The sequence below is a fragment of the Canis lupus genome, chromosome 15 (genome assembly GCF_048164855.1).
Source record: "Canis lupus baileyi chromosome 15, mCanLup2.hap1, whole genome shotgun sequence".
In the NCBI taxonomy this organism is placed as follows: Eukaryota; Metazoa; Chordata; class Mammalia; order Carnivora; family Canidae; genus Canis; species Canis lupus.
In genome coordinates, this window is record NC_132852.1 from 60,233,894 (window position 1) to 60,254,190 (window position 20,297).

At 44.0% G+C, this 20,297-nt stretch overlaps 1 protein-coding gene and 1 pseudogene across 15 annotated transcripts in view; both read right to left on the minus strand.

Moving 5' to 3' along the window:
* Positions 1–20,297, minus strand: part of LOC140605330 (aldo-keto reductase family 1 member D1) — a 126,795-nt gene that overhangs the window by 38,917 nt on the left and 67,581 nt on the right. For 12 of the 15 annotated variants that reach the window (XM_072777620.1, XM_072777621.1, XM_072777619.1 and 9 more), the window contains 2 exons: positions 17,189–17,364; positions 6,025–6,192 (listed from right to left, as the gene is read on the minus strand). In XM_072777620.1, the coding sequence (XP_072633721.1) occupies positions 6,025–6,192; positions 17,189–17,281 (261 nt within the window). In that variant the 5' untranslated portion in view covers positions 17,282–17,364. Of the gene's footprint in view, positions 1–6,024; positions 6,193–10,215; positions 10,468–17,188; positions 17,365–17,849; positions 19,651–20,297 lie in introns of those variants that run through there. The other 3 variants (XM_072777622.1, XM_072777611.1, XM_072777607.1) reach the window with 3 other exon arrangements.
* LOC140605377 (synaptotagmin-17 pseudogene) lies at positions 10,627–11,519 on the minus strand (annotated as a pseudogene).

Sequence of the window (20,297 nt, forward strand, 5' to 3'; positions counted from 1 at the left end):
GTGCAGGTGTCCCGGCGTTTCATTGCATCCGAATCATTGGGGTAAATCCCCAACAGTGCAATTGCTGGATCATAGGGCAGGTCTATTTTTAACTCTTTGAGGAAGCTCCACACAGTTTTCCACAGTGGCAGCACCAGTTCACATTCCCACCAACAGTGTAAGAGTCTTCCCTTTTCTCCGCATCCCCTCCAACATTTGTGGTTTCCTGTCTTGTTAATTTGCCCCATTCTCACTGGTGTGAGGTGGGATCTCATTGTGGTTTTGATTTGTATTTCCCTGATGGCAAGTGATGCGGAGCATTTTCTCATGTGCATGTTGGCCTTGTCTATGTCTTCCTCTGTGAGATTTCTCTTCATGTCTTTTGCCCATTTCATGATTGGATTGTTTGTTTCTTTGGTGTTGAGTTTAAGAAGTTCTTTATAGATCTTGGAAACTAGCCCTTTATCTGATACGTCATTTGCAAATATCTTCTCCCATTCTGTAGGTTGTCTTTTAGTTTTGTGGACTGTATCCTTTGCTGTGCAAAAGCTTCTTATCTTGATGAAGTCCCAATAGTTCATTTTTGCTTTTGCTTTTTTTGCCTTCGTGGATGTATCTTGCAAGAAGTTACTGTTGCCTGTGTTCTTCTCTAGGATTTTGATGGAATCTTGTCTCACATTTAGATCTTTCATCCATTTTGAGTTTATCTTTGTGTATGGTGCAAGAGAGTGGTCTAGTTTCATTCTTCTGCATGTGGATGTCCAATTTTCCCAGCACCATTTATTGAAGAGACTGTCTTTCTTCCAGTGGATAGTTTTTCCTCCTTTATCGAGTATTAGTTGACCATGAAGTTCAGGGTCCACTTCTGGGTTCTCTATTCTGTTCCACTGATCTATGTGTCTGTTTTTGTGCCAGTACCACACTGTCTTGATGACCACAGCTTTGTAGTACAACCTGAAATCTGGCATTGTGATGCCCCCAGCTATGGTTTTCTTTTTTAAAATTCTCCTGGCTATTCGGGGTCTTTTCTGCTTCCACACAAATCTTAAAATAATTTGTTCTAACTCTCTGAAGAAAGTCCATGGTATTTTGATAGGGATTGCATTAAACGTGTACATTGCCTGGGTAACATTGACATTTTCACAATATTAATTCTGCCAATCCATGAGCATGGAATATTTTTCCATCTCTTTGTGTCTTCCTCAATTTCTTTCAGAAGTGTTCTATAGTTTTTAGGGTATAGATCTTTTACCTCTTTGGTGAGGTTTATTCCTAGGTATCTTATGCTTTTGGGTGCAATTGTAAATGGGATTGACTCCTTAATTTCTCTTTCTTCAGCCTCATTGTTAGTGTATAGAAATGCCACTGATTTCTGGGCATTGATTTTGTATCCTGCCACACTACCGAATTGCTGTATGAGTTCTAGCAATATTGGGGTGGAGGCTTTTGGGTTTTCTATGTAGAGTATCATGTCATCAGCGAAGAGGGAGAGTTTGACTTCTTCTTTGCCAATTTGAATGCCTTTAATGTCTTTTTGTTGTCTGATTGCTGAGGCTAGGACTTCCAGTACTATGTTGAATAGCAGTGGTGAGAGTGGACATCCCTGTCTTGTTCCTGATCTTAGGGGAAAGGCTCCCACTGCTTCCCCATTGAGAATGATATTTGCTGTGGGCTTTTCATAGATGGCTTTTAAGATGTCAAGGAAAGTAACCTCTATCCCTACACTCTGAAGAGTTTTGATCAGGAATGGGTGCTGTATTTTGTCAAATGCTTTCTCTGCATCTAATGAGAGGATCATATGGTTCTTGGTTTTTCTCTTGCTGATGTGATGAATCACATTGATTGTTTTACGAGTGTTGAACCAGCCTTGTGTCCCGGGGATAAATCCTACTTGGTCATGGTGAATAATTTTCTTAATGTGCTGTTGGATCCTATTGGCTAGTATCTTGTTGAGAATTTTTGCATCCATGTTCATCAGGGATATTGCTCTGTAATTCCCCTTTTTGGTGGGGTCTTTGTCTGGTTTTGGAATTAAGGTGATGCTGGCCTCATTGAACGAATTTGGAAGTACTCCATCTCTTTCTATCTTTCCAAACAGCTTTAGTAGAATAGGTATGGTTTCTTCTTTAAACGTTTGATAGAATTCCCCTGGGAAGCCATCTGGCCCTGGACTCTTGTGTCTTGGGAGGTTTTTGATGACTGCTTCAATTTCCTCCCTGGTTATTGGCCTGTTCAGGTTTTCTATTTCTTTCTGTTCCACTTTTGGTAGTTTGTGGCTTTCCAGGAATGCGTCCATTTTTTCTAGATTGCCTAATTTATTGGCGTATAGCTGTTCATAATATGTTTTTAAAATCGCTTGTGTTTCCTTGGTGTTGGTAGTGATCTCTCCTTTCTCATTCATGATTTTATTAATTTGAGTCTTCTCTCTCTTCTTTTTAATAAGGCTGGCTAATGGTTTATCTATCTTCTTAACTCTTTCAAATAACCAACTCCTGGTTCTGTTGATCTGTTCCACAGTTCTTCTGGTCTCGATTTTGTTGAGTTCTGCTCGAATTTTAATTAACTCTCTTCTTCTGCTGGGCGTGGGGTCAATCTGCTGTTTATTCTCTAGCTCCTTTATGTGTAAGGTTAGCTTTTGTATTTGAGTTCTTTCCAGTTTTTGAATGGATGCTTGTATTGCGATGTATTTCCCCCTTAGGACTGCTTTTGCTGCATCCCAAAGATTTTGAACGGTTGTATCTTCATTCTCATTAGTTTCCATGAATCTTTTTCATTCTTCCTTAATTTCCTGGTTGACCCTTTCATCTTTTAGCAGGATGGTCCTTAACCTCCACGTGTTTGAGGTCCTTCCAAACTTCTTGTTGTGATTTAGTTCTAATTTCAAGGCATTATGGTCTGAGAATATGCAGGGGACGATCCCAATCTTTTGGTATCGGTTCAGACCTGATTTGTGACCCAGTATGTGGTCTATTTTGGAGAAAGTTCCATGTGCGCTTGAGAAGAATGTGTATTCAGTTGAGTTTGGATGTAAAGTTCTGTAGATATCTGTGAAATCCATCTGGTCCAGTGTATCATTTAAAGCTCTCGTTTCTTTGGAGATGTTGTGCTTAGAGGACCTATCGAGGGTAGAAAGAGCTAGATTGAAGTCACCAAGTATAAGTGTATTATTATCTAAGTATTTCTTCACTTTGGTTATTAATTGGTTAAATATTTGGCAGCTCCCACATTCAGGGCATATATATTGATGATTGTTAAGTCCTCTTGTTGGATAGATCCTTTAAGTATGAGATAGTGTCCCTCTTCATCTCTCACTACAGTCTTCGGGGTAAATTTTAGTTTATCTGATATAAGGATGGCTACCCCTGCTTTCTTTTGAGGACCATTTGAATGGTAAATGGTTCTCCAACCTTTTATTTTCAGGCTGTAGGTGTCCTTCTGTCTAAAATGAGTCTCTTGTAGACAGCAAATAGATGGGTCCTGCTTTTTTATCCAGTCTGAACCCCTGCGCCTTTGGATGGGGTCATTAAGCCCATTCACGTTCAGAGTTACTATTGAGAGATATGAGTTTAGTGTCATCATGATATCTATTCAGTCCCTGTTTTTGTGGATTGTTCCACTGAATTTCTTCTTAAAGGGGAATTTTAAGAGTCCCCCTTAAAATTTCTTGCAGAGCTGGTTTGGATGTCACATATTCTTTCAGTTCCTGCCTGTCTTGGAAGCTCTTTATCTCTCCTTCCATTTTGAATGAGAGCCTTGCTGGATAAAGTATTCTTGGTTTCATGTTCTTCTCATTTAGGACCCTGAATATATCCTGCCAGCCCTTTCTGGCCTGCCAGGTCTCTGTGGAGAGGTCTGCTGTTACCCTAATACTCCTCCCCATAAAAGTCCGGGATTTCTTGTCTCTTGCTGCTTTAAGGATCTTCTCTTTATCTTTGGAATTCACAAGCTTCACTATTAGATGTCGAGGTGTTGAACGGTTTTTACTGATTTTAGGGGGGGGATCTCTCTATTTTCTGGATCTGAATGCCTGTTTCCCTTCCCAGATTAGGAAAGTTTTCAGCTATGATTTGTTCAAATACATATTCTGGCCCTCTGGCCCTTTCGGCGCCCTCGGGAACCCCAATTAAATGTAGGTTTTTCTTCCTCAGGCTGTCGTTTATTTCCCTTAATCTAACCTCATGGTCTTTTAATTGTGTCTCTTTTTTCCTCAGTTTCCCTCTTTGCCATCAACTTGTCTTCTATGTCACTCACTCGTTCTTCCACCTCGTTAACCCTCGTCGTTAGGACTTCTAGTTTGGATTGCATCTCATTCAATTGATTTTTAATTTCTGCCTGATTGGATCTAAATTCTGCAGTCATGAAGTCTCTTGAGTCCTTTATGCTTTTTTCTAGAGCCACTAGTAGCTGTATAATAGTGCTTCTGAATTGGCTTTCTGACATTGAATTGTAATCCAGATTTTGTAACTCTGTGGGAGAGAGGACTGTTTCTGGTTCTTTCTTTTGAGGTGAGGTTTTCCCTCTAGTCATTTTGCTCAGTGCAGAGTGGCCAAAAACAAGTTGTATTGGGAAAAGGAGAAAAAGAGAAAGAAGGAAAGAAAAGAGAAAAAGAAAAAAGAAAAAAGGAAGAAAAAAAGAGAAGAAACAGAGAAAGAGAAAGAAAAAGAATGAAAGGGAAAAAAGGGTGGGGGAAGCAAACAGAAATCAAAAAGAAAAAAAAAAAGAACCACGGGGGAGTATCCTCTGATTCTGTGTACTTTAAGTCCCTTGGCTTCCCCTGGAAGTTGTCAGTCAGTCTAGCTGGTCTTCTGGGGGAGGCGCCTGTTGTGCTGATTTTCAGGTGTTAGCACTTGGGGGAGCTGCTCTGCCCCTGCCTGGTGCAGGGCTCAGTGGGGGTTGTTTACCCCGTGAGGCCCCAGGAGGAACACCCGCAGTGGCTGCGGCAGCTCTGGAAACCTGGAGTCAGCCCCCGCAGTAGCTCCGGCAGGAACTCGGTCTGCAGGGCCTGGAGGCTCCGGGGCGGGGCCGCTGATCTGCTCAGCTGGGGCAGGAGCGTCCTCGCTGTCCTGGGCCCTCCCGGCCTCTGCCTGTCCCGGGGCAGGCCGGATCCTGGGCTGTGTCCCGGCGCCCTGTGCTCCGGAGCCTGCCCTGGTGGATTCGCGCTCCCTCCCCGCAGCCCTCTCCGCGGAGCCGCCCCCGAGCCCCCCGAGCTGCTCCCGCCCCGCAGCCCCCTCCGTGGAGGCCCCCCCCGAGCCCCCCCGAGCTGCTCCCGCCCCGCAGCCCCCTCCGCGGAGCCGCCCCCGAGCCCCCCGAGCTGCTCCCGCCCCGCAGCCCCCTCCGCGGAGCCGCCCCCGAGCCCCCCGAGCTGCTCCGGGTCCCCCGTGCGCCGCTGCAGCCCTTAGGGAGCTCGGCGCACTCCCCGGGGCGCAGGTGTCTGTTAGTGTCCCCGGGAGCCCGAGGGCATCCCCGCCCTCCTGGGTCCTGCGCCACCTCCCCGCGAGCCCCTTTCCGCCGGGAAGGTTGGTGCAGCTCCTGCTCCTCCAGGACGGGGCTCTCCTGTCCTGGGGACACTCGCCCCGGCCTCAGCTCGGCTCCTCGCGGGGCCCCTCCCCCTTGGAGGCCTTTTGTTTCTTTATCTCCCCCCGCCCCCCCCCCCGCCCCCCCGTCTTCCTACCTTGGTAGAAGTGCGAACTCTTCTCACTGTAGTGTTCCAGCTGGTCTCTCTTTAAATCTCAGGCCGAATTCATAGATTTTCAGGATGATTTGAAGGCTTTCTAGGTAATTTGGTGGGGACAGGTGATTTGGGGACCCTACTCTTCTGCCACCTTGCCCCGCCCTGCCCCCCATATTGTTTTAAATCAATACCCATGTATGAAGAAGGAGATTTGCCTTAACCTTCAATGGCTAATTAATCAGTCCCTAAATTCTGGGCAAGAATGAGAAATTTGGGAGTTGAGAACTCACCTTTTTTTGGAGTTCTTTTGGGAGAAAAGTGACACCAGATCCACTATTAATATAAGGAATTAGAGATTGAAGGGAAGATCTTACCTTTCCACAGTAGAAAATATCCTCCCTCCGCACCTTTCCTTCAGCTATCTTCTCCCTGATGGCCTCCCCCACTTCATGCTCATTTTGGTAGATGTAGGCCCCATCAATGTGCCGGTATCCTGTGTCAATGGCAATCTTCACTGACTTTGTACAGGTCCCCTTAGGGGTCTGAAATGGCAAGGGGGTTATGGTGGGGAAGAAGAGAAATGGATCTTTCTTTTCATGATTCTTCATCAGGACACTCAGCACACAGACATTTTTTTTACAACAAAAATGACAAATTCCCAATTACATGTTGTGATTGAAAGATGGGTGTCTGGAGGCTAAGGACACTGACCTCACAGGAAACTCCCTTCCCACCCCCCATCCCTCTATCTTTCCCAAGTCTGCCCTAGCTTTGTGGCCTCAGAGATGGAATTTGATCAGTTTTACCAGGGACGAGAGATTTCACGACAGCCAAGTTATTAAAGGGCACAAGTTCATTGAAGAAGTCTCCATTATAAATTAAAGTTTGGGATAAACAAACAGATATATCCACAGAAGGGAATATCATTCAGTAATAAAAAGGAGTGAAATACTGATAATAGCAACATGAGTGAATATGAAGACAATTATACTAAGTGAAAGAAGCCAGACGAAAAATAAATAATGATTCCATTTGTGTAAAATACCAGAAAATGAAAACTAATGTATAGTTCAGACGCAGATCTGTGATTATCTGGGGTGGGAGACAAGGGGTGAATCCCTCCATGGGTGACAGGGAGGAATTATGAAAGAACACAAGGAAACTGGGGATCCCTGGGTGGCTCAGTGGTTTGGCGCCTGCCTTTGGCCCAGGGCGCGATCCTGGAGTCCCGGGATCGAATCTCGCGTCGGGCTCCCAGCATGGAGCCTGCTTCTCCCTCTGCCTGTGTCTCTGCCTCTCTCCCTCTCTCCCTCTCTCTCTCTCTCTCTCTCTCTCTGTGTGTCTATCATAAATAAATAAATAAATCTTTTTAAAAAAAGAACACAAGGAAACTTTTACAATGCTGGATATGTTTACCATCTTGATTATAGTGATGGCTTCATGGGTGTACATAGGAGTCAAACGCATCAAATTGAATACTTCAAATATGTATAGTTTATTGTATGTCAATTCTTCCTCAATAAAACTGGGAAAGAAGAGTGTTGGGGGGTGTTAGATTTTTCAAATTTGGTATCCAAATCTTTGTTCATTTTATTAACCTGCATGAAGCATAAGAATATTCTCTCCTCTGAACATTGAGAGAACCTAAAGACCTGACAAACTCTTGACACTGGAAACATAAGTTATCCATTCTTCAGATTGCACATAAATTGCTGTTCTTTAGGTCTGATGACATTTTAAATATACATGAGTATGTCTCATATTAGTTACATTTTTTCTTAAGGAGAAATGGAAGCCGTGATGGATATTTCCATCAAAGATAAGCATCTAGTCTCACTGAATAAAATATTCAAATCATCTTTTAGGTTGTGTGTGGAGGAGAGGGTTAATCCTATTTATAGATTTTTAATGACCTCATATTCAGATGGTGATCATTCTAATCTTGTTTACAAATACTGAGAACTCCTTGTGCTTGCTTCTATATCTTCAGTGTTCTGACCAAATTCTTGACAAATCTCAACAGACCTGTGAATTCTGGCCCACAGAAGTTGATTTATTGAGAATGAGTGAGAAAAGAAATCTCTTGCATTTCTAGTGACTTTGTAGTCCTGGCCTGGAAATAAAAAGCATTGGAAGCATAAATTGTATCTTCTTTCCCTACTTCAGCTGAAAGTCATCACTACTGAGAAGATAAGAGGATATGAAAAATGAAAAAATTGGCTACACAGATGGTATTAGGAAATAGGATTCATAGTCGCAAATATCAAATAGCTGGGAAAAGAGACACACTTCCCAGGAATGTCAGAAATATCTCTTTGCTTTATTAATTGACAACACGATTAATAGAGCTTGAATAGAAATTGAGGCAACACCCCCTCCCCCCAAACACCCTGGAAAATGAGATGTTATGGATGACAGCAAGCGTGATAACAAAACACACTGGAAGAGGAGACTTGGGGTAGATTCCAAATATTCAACGGTCAAAATAAAAATACTACTTCCATTATCAGGTATATACATAGTATTAATGAAAAGAATAAAGCTTCATATGAGATGGTAAATACAATCTCAGAAATAGCACTGAGATTTTGTGGCTGGAACTGATAAATGGAAGTACAGAACTCAAAATAGATTTAATACAAGGGGAAAACCCTCTAACAATGCATATTAAAGTATATGCTTATTTTTTCAAAGATCAACCCAAGACAAGAGGCACAGGGGAGAGAATTTAGGATAAAGAAAACAAGAAAGACAAAGGCTAAGTTAGGAGTGCAGTACTGAAGCAATATACGAAAGATGCTTTACTTCACGAGGGCACAGAAGCAAGTTATAGTAGTTAGAGTCTTCCATTATTCAGCTACCATTAAAGAGCCTTTTCTAAAAGCTGAATATCTGGTACAGTCTTTGCTTGCTAAAAATATTTTCCTTCAGATGGCAGAAGCAGTAATGAGGTGAATTACTATTTTGGACTTGATTTTAATCAATATGGAAGAACTAGTTGGAAATGTGGATGTGAGAAAAATGCTTCTTTTTAATTCTTAAATGTAGCATAAGAGAACTTGTATGTAGATTCTGACAGATTCTTTAAGAAAATTCACTTTAAGGAAAACTCAGGAAGATCAAATAGAATACTATATTTGGAGACTCAAATAAATGACACGACAGTAGAATCTTAAATGCAAAATTTTGACTCCACACATTAAGGATGGTATCAGTGAAATACAGAATTCAGTTTCCTAAAATGGTCAACAGCACCCTTCCTTCACTCAAGAAAGGGGAGAGTCCTATAAGGATACAGTGCCACCTTCCAGGAGGTAACATATATCCTAGGTCATCATCCATTATATAGTCCTGTGTCTCCATTAAGTGGAATACACAAATCTGAAAATGCAGCTGGAGTGGTTCAGCTTAGCATTATTCCCTTTGACTCACTTAGAAAATGTGTGCTTCTCATCCCTGAATTTGAGGCTCTGTGGATTCTAGGTCCTAGTTCCCAGGGGAACCCAGGGTGCTTATTTCAAGAGTTCAGTATTTGAGGAAAGATGTTGCCAGGCCGGCAGGGGTAAGTGACCTTCTCACAGGAGGAGATAGGGCTTCTCCGCTGTTACATGATGAGCCAAGGAGGAGAATGTTGGGTACCTAGGGCATCCAATGATACACCCCTTCCCAATTTTGATAGTTAACAGCTAAGAGCAGCACCATAATCTGAGAAGGACTGGTTGACCAGGAACTCTTACAACTCAGAGATGAGCATCTAGCTTCATAAGCCACCTAGCCCAGAAGAGATGTTGGATAAGGATGCAAGAAACCTAGAATGGGTAGTTCAGGAAGGAGATTAAGTTGTAACTTGAAGACAGCTTTCATGGCAGGAGTTATTCCCTCCCCCCCCCTTTTTTTGCATGGCACAAATAAATAATCTTTAATTTCAATAAATAGCTCCCCATTACGCCAGACAACAGGCTGTGGGAACGATACAGAAGCATCCAACAGGGAAAGATCTATTCTAACTACACTAATTCCTTAGCACGAGAAAAATGACTTTGGGTCACACACAAACACAGAGAGATGCTCAGAGTATGACAAAGGAAGGAGTCATCTTGGATGGGAGTGTGGTGGCCATTTTAATCCACGTAGCTGTCCTTTGCAGGTCTTCTGGGTGCCACAATCACCACGAATCGGTCAAATAAGGTTACTTTTGCTCTGTCATATTCTGATTACTTGATATACGCGCATGCTGTTACTGAAGGTGGGGTCTTGACAGACAGGAGGACACTGGGTGAGATTTCACTGGGAGAGGCAGAGAGAAGGGAGGGCGGAGGGCTGAGGTCCCGCCGAGCGCCTTGCTCACCAGGAGGACACACAGGGACACACACGTGTTCACCTGCGAGGGCACACACATGAGAGCGTTCACATACTACCCACAGGGGGTCCTTAGGAGTAGGATGACATGAGGACAAGTTCAGTTAAGCCAGGGGAGTTTCTTACACCGGCATATTTTTGGAAGCCACTTGGTTTCTTCAGAGTCTAATCTATCACGTCTACTAAAGAGAAGACAAAGTACTTACATTTTGGGAGAAAGGTATCAGGTTTGAAGAACCCCAGGGAACAGCAGGCTGTTCAGAAGCCACCCAGTCAGCAGCTGTGCATGCTGGGTGTGGGGGTCGGGCCTCCCGCACACTGGCCAAGCTCTTAGAGAATTTCATCTCAATGGAGGCTGGCACCCTTGGGGAGGCCCTTTCTCTGGCCTGAGGGTTGAAAGTGCATTTGGGGGTAGGGGTATCAACAGGAGCAAGCACTGCCAGTAAGTCTCACAGCAGAGTCCACTCCGCTCGTGACATACAGATGGGGTTTCCAGAAAGTTCTCAGGCTTTGCTCATTGAGGGCAACCGTTTTGTGTTCAATAGTCAGCCTCCTCTCAGTTCTCAGAGGATTTGTGTATGTGTGTTTGCGTTGTGGATATAATAGGCACGTGACACATTTTTTCTGTCTTAAATTTTCTTCCTTTTTTTTTTTTTCCCTCCAACAAATGAAAGCTGCTTTCCCTGCAGCCCTCGGGTCACCTCCAGCGAGGCGGGAGACACGCGGTCACACTCAGCCGGGGACCTCGGGCTGTGCCACTGCTCCACGGCGGTGCGGTGAGTGTTGAGCACCCGCTGCCAGTGGTTGGATTCAGAGGGGCCCGAGGAGTACTGGCCGATGACAGTTCTTCCGATGAAGTCATTGCTGCTTGGCATGTTGTGGCCAAACACTGTACACACTAAGCTGGCATTTTCAAGTTCTTCTTGGGGAACTTTGAAGCTGAAGGATTCATTGTAAAAGGGATCGAGTGTTCCTCTTAAGAAGGATGTCTTCTTTGTTTTCACAAGCTTGAGTCCATGTACCAGCTGGATTGTCACAAAGGGGTCTGAACCTTGGGTCACATCGATTTGAAGAAGCTGCTTGGCTCGAATGACATCCACATTCAGTGTCCCAGCACTGGGGAGATAATTCAGTGACAGAAGCAGCTCCCCCAGCTCCACTTCATTCTGAGAGCCGGGGACCAGCGCCTTCCACCAATGCCCGCCTTTCATCAGGTCAACCTCGCACAGAGGCACCGACACCTTCCCAATGACACGATGGCGGGAAAACTTCTCAAAATCCACCACGGTTGGCAGCAGGGTCCTCCTCTGAGCTTGGAGGAGGGGGATCTCGAAGGTGTAAGGCTCCTCACAGGCTTCTGGGTCTTGCGTTTGGCCCCCGTCTGCTTAGAGTTGCTCTGGTCTGGCAGGAGACGGATCTGGACACAGGGGTTCCATGGGCCCTGTCCCGTCCCGGCGCCAGCCGTCCTGGGGCACGGGCGGGGCGGGTCCCTGGCCTCCGTCCCCCGGCGTCAGGCGGCGGTGGCAGGTGGCACCGGGAGCTGAGCGCAGCACGCCCCGCTGGCCCCCGGCGGGGCCTCCCGGACTGTTAGGCAGCCCGCGTGGTCGCGCTGGAGTGGGGCGCGCAGCTGGGGCCGAGCGCTCTGGAGCAGTGCCTGGGCCGGGTCCGCCTGAGCCCCGCGGCCGGATGGCTCCTTTTTGGCACTGAGAACACCAAACTCCACGGCTTTCATGCCAGGAGGTGGGGAGCCGGGTCGTCTGGACTCGAGACTTGGACCCCTCCGGGTCAGGCTGCGCAGCCTGAGATGTGTCTGAGGACGAGCCTCCGCGTGCGATCTGGGGAGTTGGTCCGAGCGGTCAGAGGGGCTTTCCCGGCTGTGTGGACGAGTCCCCGTCCTGGTCACGCTCCGGCGGGCCGTCCTGGAGGTCCGCCACCTCCCCCTCGCGCTCAGCCGCCGGGGCGTGCCCTCCCCGCAGGGGCCGGGGGCGGGAGCCCAGGGGGGAGGAAGGAGGAGGCAGCCGGGCGGCCCCAGACCGGAGCGGCGGGCTCAGGAGCGGCGCCCGCCCCTCCGCCGGCCGCGCGGTCCTGGCCCTTCCCGTCCCCCTTCCCCTTCCCCGCGCTCCGGCTCCCGGGTTCGGGCGCTGGAGCCGGGGCGGCCGCGGGGCTGGAGGCGGCGGGGGCGGGGCGGGCCGGGGCGGGGGGAGCGGGGCGGCGCCCGGCGGCGGCACCTGCCGAGCAGGAGCTAGTTCCTCTTAACCTACCTCGTTAAAGACCTTTCCAGGGGAGAGACCAAACCACTCTGGGAGCGCTTCTCCCAGGGGGTGGACTTCGCATACGAAGCCCGCAGGCTCAGGAGACCTCCGGTAGCCGTAGTGGCGGTGGCGGGTGCCGCAGGGCAGACGCCCTCCTTGGCTTAGCTGCCAGCAGTGTGGGCCGCTGCTTACTCCCGTCTGATTCCCTGCACGCGCGATCCAGGGTAGAACAGGCTGGCTCTCGCACCCCAACCCAGCACAACCCCGTGGCCCCCTCCAGAGCACCCTGTGGGACCAAGGAGCGACCGGATCACAGTGCACTCTTCCCACTGTAGGAACTGCTATTCTCCCTTCTACAGGCCTGAGTCCTGAGAGTGTTCTCCGCTGAGCCGCCCGCATGCAAGTCTCCTTCTCAGAGGCTGTTCTCCAGAGGACCCAACCCAAGAAGACACTAGGGTAAAGAAGGATTTCTTGAGCTACAGAGAGTACTAATGATACATACATTAAGAGCGATAAACGGGACTATGAAAATAGACTCTGTTCATCGAGACACCATTAAAAGCGTAAAAAGACAAATAGGAAGGGGTATTTTCGCATAGATGTAACTGACAAAGGTCTCATACTATATATTTTACAAATCCACTATCAAGAAGAAAAGAGAAATCCAAAAAAGAAAAATGCACAGAAGGCACACTTCGTGAAAGATATCAAAAATGTTTAATAAAAATAGGAAAAACTGGCCAATTTCATCTAGAGTAAAGGAAAGGGAAATTAAACCACAATAAGAGTTTATTCTACACTTATAAAATGACATTAATTAAAAAGACACCAAATGTTGATGAGAATGAGGAGCAGAGCCACCCTCATACATTGTTGGAAGAAGTGCAAATTATACGAATACCTTGGAAATTATTTATATTGACATCATCTCCTAAAATTGAAGATACTGTACTCCACGGGACAGCAGTTCCACTCTTACATGTATATCTTAGCTAAATTCATACATGTGTGCAATAAGACCTGTGTAGGACTCTTTCTAGAAATAGTGTCTGCAAAGCCCCAAACTGGAAGCAATTCAAATGCCCATCAACAGTGAAATGGATACTGACATATTCTTATGATTAAGCAGTCATACAGCAATAAAAATGGCCAAAGACCGTGATTAATTACATGGGTGAGTTTTACAAGATTATATTTAGAAAAAGAAGCAGAAAAAAATGGGGCAACCAGTGTTTCTATTCATGTGAAGTTCAAAAATTGTATAGAAATGTATGTTACAGTTGTGTAACTCTTAGAAAATTCTTACAAAAAAAAGCAAGAAAAGTCATCACCGTAAGACTTAGAAGAGCAATCCCCTCTTGAGGGAGGAAGGCTTTCAGGTTGGGAAGGGCACACACAGAGTTTCTGGGGTCTGGTATGTTCTAATTTTGGATCTTATAGCTAAGGAGCGACAAAAAGCATTTGTCCCGCCTTAAGTCCATTGTACTTCAAAATTTTAAATGTTAAAAAAAGAAAAGGAGGTAGATAAAAAAATAAGGGAGTAAGTGACTCAGTAAGTTTCAAAGCCTTAGATTTGACTCAATAAGTTTCAAAGCCTTAGATTTGGGCCTAAAACATCATTTTTGGCCTTAGATCTACCATCTGCTCTCCTTAGCCTAGATCCAATTGGTTGCCAAGCTTTGTAGAGCTTCCCTCAATGATGTGTGGTCTTCGGCCAAGTTCCTTCCTTCCTAGGCTCCAGCCAAATTAGTTTCCTCAGAGCTACCAACCACGTTCAAGTCTTTGTTCTTTTTTGCCTGATTTATTATAGAAGCCTTCTCACCTGATCTCTATGTGTTCTGTCTCTTCTCATTTTAATTCATTGTAATTTGGACAGGTTAATATTTTTGAAAAAGAAACCCATTCTTTGCTCCCTGGTATTTTGTTGTTGTTGTTACCCGGCCCAAACTATTTTTTGCAGCTTGATGTGTAGCACTAATTGCCTCTGGAGAGGAATGATATGTGTGTGTGTGTATAAAACAAAATGCAGAGGTCATTTCTTGGTGTTTGATTTTTAAAAGCCAAGGCTTCTGTGGCAGGTGTGTGAGTATGAGGGGATCACAGGTATTGGAAAGAACTCAGGATATACACTGTACTAAAGTAAAAACAAACACCAACTGAATTCTTGACCCTCAGAATATCAGCCCACAGAACATTTTACAAAACCATAAATGAGTTGCCATTACCTAAAAATTCATAATTACTTTATAATGTTTTCTGAAAATTGTTAGAAAGTCAGACCATGCTGCACCCTTGCTTGTGCATACAACTGACTGTAGTGGAGAAGGTGCTATCCTTGGACTGGTCAGTGGGGTCTCCAGTTTTGCTGATTCTTGCACTCATGCCTGCTATCAGAATGGGAAAGCAGAACAAAACACAGAAATAGACTTACCTCCTCAGGACACTTATTTGTGCTTGCTGTCTGGTTCCTGGTCTCTTTAGGTGGAGGATATGGAACCACTCCGACTGCTGACAAAGATTCTTTTGTTTTTGCATCAACCGACTTCAGCAAGAATCCTGATAAGTCAGTTTAGGAACAACTCCTTGCCCTCTATGTATGATCTCTCTCCCTGTCTAATCAGGAACCCTCAACTGCCACCATCGCCCAGGCAATGTCATAGCAAGAATCCTGTTAATCAACCAATTTAGCCCTTATCCCTGATGTTTTCTCTCAGCATTTTTCCAGCCACTGACCCCCACCCTGCTCCTTTGCTGTAAATTCCCATGCTGTATTTGAAGTGGGAGCTCAACCTCTCTGCTCCCCCACTCCTGCAAAATCCCATTGCCGTGGTTCTTAGACCTATCACAACAGCACCTGCCCTTGAATCAAGTTCTTTTACCGTGCTTTCACAAGTGTCATTGCATTATTCTTTTCCTTTAGCATGTTGCACCCAGGATATAATAAAAATGCCTGGTATAATGTGAAATAAGTTTTCCTGGGTTGAGAGGAGGGGATTTGATGGGCATTGAAGAGAAAGTGAGGAATACTTAAAGGATGGCAAAAACCTGAGAAGGAGTCCTAAGCATATCCCCTCCCCCCCATCCCCTTCCAGCTCAGGGGCAGAACAGACTTGATTTTTCAGGCTCTCCCTTACTACTCATCAAGGGTTTGGACTTCACCTTTCCTTTGTCCCAGATACAAAGCCCTTGGCTCACTCTTCAGACTGTGAAACCTGCTTTTAGCTACCAACAAGGGCCACCCAGGAAAGAATACAGGATCATTTATGACTCCCAATCTACTTCCCAGATCACCACTCCTTCCCCATAACTTGATGTTTCTTGATCTACCTCATAACTGGATTTGCTCATTGCTACTTTAACATTGAACCAGTGTTCTCTCTCTTAAAGCACTTCAGCTTTTCCTTACATTTTAGTTATATGTGTGTGTGTGTGTGTGTGTGTGTGTGTGTTTATCCTCAGTCACTCCACTTAAATCCCTTGTTTCTAAACCATTGTTTCAATCCCTATGCTACCTAGAAAAATGCCCTGCATTTGGTGGGCACACAATAAATATCTGTCAAACTAAATTATTGTCCATTTTCCAAAATATTTACCATTGGTCCTGAATTTGTGTCATTTGCACATCTGGTAACATTCTTGAGTTTTTCTTAAAGTTTTTGATAAATAAGGATTATTAACCCCATGGGCTGATGTTCATAAAAACAGGATTAATTTCTATCAAAACTGAAAAAAAGGAGTAAGACCCAAACTCTCATCTGTTGGGGCCTTCCCAGATGGAGCTGTAGGGAGGTTATTATAGATTATTGCATCCCTGTATGAAAACATTCTGAGAAGCTTTCAAAAGGAGAAAGTCACATGGATAATTTGTAGGTGTTACTTTTCATTAGTCATCATGAGGTGGGATAATGCACAGAGTGCTTAGTGATACTAGGAGTTGGTTCCATCTCAAATTCCCTGAGTCCATAGGCATGAAACACTTTTACAAGAAATTTGGGTTCACTCAGTGTCCATCCAAAGATGAATGGATAAAGAAGATGTGGTCTCTGTATACAATAGAATATTCCTCAGCCATTAGAAACGACAAATACCCACCATTTGCTTCGACGTGGATGGAACTGGAGGGTATTATGCTGAGTGAAATAAGTCAATCGGAGGACAAACATTGTATGGTCTCATTCATTTGGGGAATATAAAAAATAGTGAAAGGGAATAAAGGGGAAAGGAGAGAAAATGAGTGGGAAATATCAGGGAGGGAGACAGAACATGAGAGACTCCTAAGTCTGGGAAACAAACTGGGGGGGGGGGGGAGTGGAAGGGGAGGTGGGTGGGGGGTGGCGGTGTTCACATAGCCCCTTTGACTTGACTCTACTGTCAAGGGGGTGAAGGTCAAATTAACGATTTTCTTTTCTGTATTTTCAGAGAGATAGTTTATAGTTCTAGGATAGCATTTACTGTTATTTTCATTGTTCTACAATTAGCTATTAGAGTCTGCTTCCTCTATTTGATTTTTAATCCCTAGGCAGCACAGACACTGTTCTCCTTACATTTGAAGCTCCTAAAGACTAGGTCTTTACACCTGGTAGGTTTTTACCAAGTATTTCTTAGACTAAAGTAGAAAGTCTCAAATATAAGTTTCTAAAACCCCACAAGTAATAAATTCAGAAATTTCATGTGCCTCAGTTGGTTCTAATGATCAGCATTCAGCTAAATTTCAGCAAAGGAAGAAGAAAGGTCTCATTTTCTAATTCAAGATAATTTTAAATTATAAACTGGTATAGTTTTAACCTCTGGTTCAATACTCAGGGATGCCAAATAGTACTCCTTGAAGATTACTTTCATTATTATGAAAAGTAAATCAATGAGATCAACACAATTAATTAAACATTATGCTCTAGGAAAGTTAAAAAAAAGAGACAGAGAAATTTACCAGTTTAGGTTCTGAGTAGGTCCCAAGACCGATGATAGGAATGCTGTTTCCATCACTTAAGGGTATGCGGTGATTTGCAGCACTGAGGTACATCCTGGAGGGAGTTTGGGTTTCAAGTTTTTAGGAGTGATTCTGGATGCCTCTAGAGAAGTCTTTTAGAAAAGATGTTCTAGGGCCTAGTTAATTAAAGAAAGGAGAGCCAGAGGGAGGAGAAGTGGGAGGGAAGAGAGATTAGCAGATGTATTTCTCAATCTGTTTTTTTTTTTTTAGGTTGTTTTGAAAATCCTGAGCTTGTCCTTTGAACTTTATCAGAGGCATGTAAATAACATAACCCATTGACAGTTGATTCTTACTTCTCTACAAAGAAAAGAGGGAAAACAAAACAAAACAAAACAAAAAAAAGTCTAGTTGGTTTCTACCAGTGAAGATGCTTTCATTGCCAAATAACATGCCGGTCTCAAATTCTCTTAAATCATAAAGGACATTTATTGGTTCATATTTTTGAAAGCTTCAATCTTAGGGCTAGCTTCAGGTGAGACTACAACAGTTTCCCAGGATTTGCCTTTTTTGCCATAATCCTCCCACCCCCCACCCCCGCCCAGTGAATGAGCCTGGGGATTCTAATGCAGCAGGACTAGGAAGGGGTTTAGGATTTTATTACCTAGTTAAGTTTGGGAAACACTGGGCCAGAGAAATAAGTAATATGGCCAGGAACCAGTTTCTCATCCTCCAGTCCATGTCTCTGTTTCCTTCCCCCTCAGCCGACTTCCCCCTTATTGTTAAAAGATGATGCCTGGCCCATGGAGTGATGTGATTCCAGATACAGACTCCAGAAAAAAGAGATTTTTATTTACCTCATTGCTCACACAGCAACCTAGGCATGGTTTTTTTGGTCTGCACTGCCAATCATGATGGTCAAAGGAAATAAAAGATTAATCACCTGCAGATAATTAGAAGCCATTTCTAAGTTTAGAGTTAGGGTTAATCTTATCTGGGCAGAATTTGGAGATTGTTAAGGAAAAGGAAAGAAGTAGCAAGTAGAGAAACAACTAACCAATGTTTATTATGCCTTTTCTCCAAAAGATTGTGCTGTGTGTAAAACGTGAGCTTTGGACTCTGTGACCTCAAAGATAACCATGTTCAGGATGGTGAGAATGTGCTGAAGTTTGCTTATAATTCACTTGCTCTCTGGGGCCATCATTCTTGCTTACAGATACATAAGCAGCCGGGGGATATAACGATTTCAAGTAGGTTGGGGAGCATGGAACATGGGCCATAGTGGTCTTCAACATTGCAAATTGATCCAACAAATACTTATTGTACACCTTTGTGTGCTAAGATGCTGGCTAGTATATGTTTCTCTATTTTTATTACTTTTGACTTTTTTGGTGTGTAGCTAAATGAACTTCTTGGATATTTAGATTCATGATTTTCATCCAATTTGGGAAGTTTGGGGTATTATTTCTTCAAACATTCTTTTAGTTTCTTCCTCTCCTCTCCTTCTGGGACTCTTGTTTTATATATGTTGGTGTATCAATGGTGTCTCTCATAGGTGTCTCAAGTTTGGTTATTTATTTATTTATTTATTTATTTATTTATTTATTATTTATTTTCATTCTTTTCTTGAACTGGATGATCTCAATGGATCTATATTCAAGTTCCTGGATTCTTCTGCAGGCTCAAATCTACAGTTGAAACCCTCCAGTTATTTTTTCATTTCAATGATTATATTTTTAATCTCCAGAATTTCTGTGTGATTCATTTTTATAATTTGTCTCTTTAGTAATGTTCTGTATCTGGTGAGATGGTGTTTTCCTGGTTCCTTTAGTTCTTTCCCTGTGACTTTATTTAGCTCTTTGAGCATATTTAAGAGAGTTGATTTCATGTCTTTGTCTAGTAAGTCCAATGCCCTGGTGTCCTCATGGACATTCATAATTTCCTTTTTTCCTCCCTGTGAATGAGCCATATTTTCTTGTTTCTTTGCACATTCTGTAATTTTTTGATTGAAAATTGGAGATTTTGAATATTGCAGTGTGACTGTTCTAGAAATCAGATATTTCCTCTTCCTTGGGGTTTGTTTCTGCTGCTTGTTTGTGAGTTGTTATTATTTGCTTTTTTTATTGACTTCTCTATTTTTGGCAAGTCTATACTGTTTGTCATGTGAAAGCTGTGTTTGGCTATCTTAGTGATCATGGTCACTTGGTGTTTTGACAGTTTCCTTTAATGCTTGCCTCAAAAAACCCTACAAATTCTCTTAGTGTTGCAGATTGGCTCCTTTGGGGGCATCACTTTGCTTTCCCACGCTGCTTACCATGTTGCCTTAGTCTTTGCTTCCAGCTTGCATAGAGCCTGAAGGCCAGTCAGAGATGAAAGCTGAGGGTGTTCTCAGGCCTTTCTGACCTTTTTCACCAGCCCTGAGAATATGTGTGGCTTTCATGATTAAAGTGCCCCCACCCCCACCGTCACATATCCCCTTTCCCAATTTTTTCTTTCTCAGGCTTTTCAGTCTTTTGGTCGTTACAACTAACTTAAGGCTGCCAGAGCCAAAATTTCTATCTTTTTTCTTCAAGTTTATATATTTAAATACTCTCTATGCCCAACACAGAGCTCAAACTCATGACCAAGATCAAGATCCGCATGCTCCACTGACTGAGCCAGCCAGGTACCCCTACATTTTCTGTCTTTAAGTACACAGAGCAAAAGCCTCCTAGGCAGCTGCCTTTGTCCCATAGGAATGCTTGAGTTAGGCAAAATAAAAGCAAGCCCTTTCGTGTTCCTTCACGGTGCCACCAGACAGGCTGGGACCTACAATGATGATTCTTTGAGAGTAACATCTCCATTGGTTCCTATGGCCCTAGCATCCTGTACCAGGAGTATGGGCTTAGTCCTCATGGCTGCCACAGATCAGGCTTATGGGGGATGGCCAGCAGGTCATTGGAACCACCACAGCCCTCTCTCTTAATGCAAAGCAGCAGCTTCTTTCTTCACTATGCTTATTACTGGTTGTTTTAGACTCTTGACTATACTCCAAAGTTCTGCAAAAAATGAGGCTGACAGCTTTACCAACTCATTACTTGTTTTTTTTTTTTTAATAAAAGGACAGAGCCCT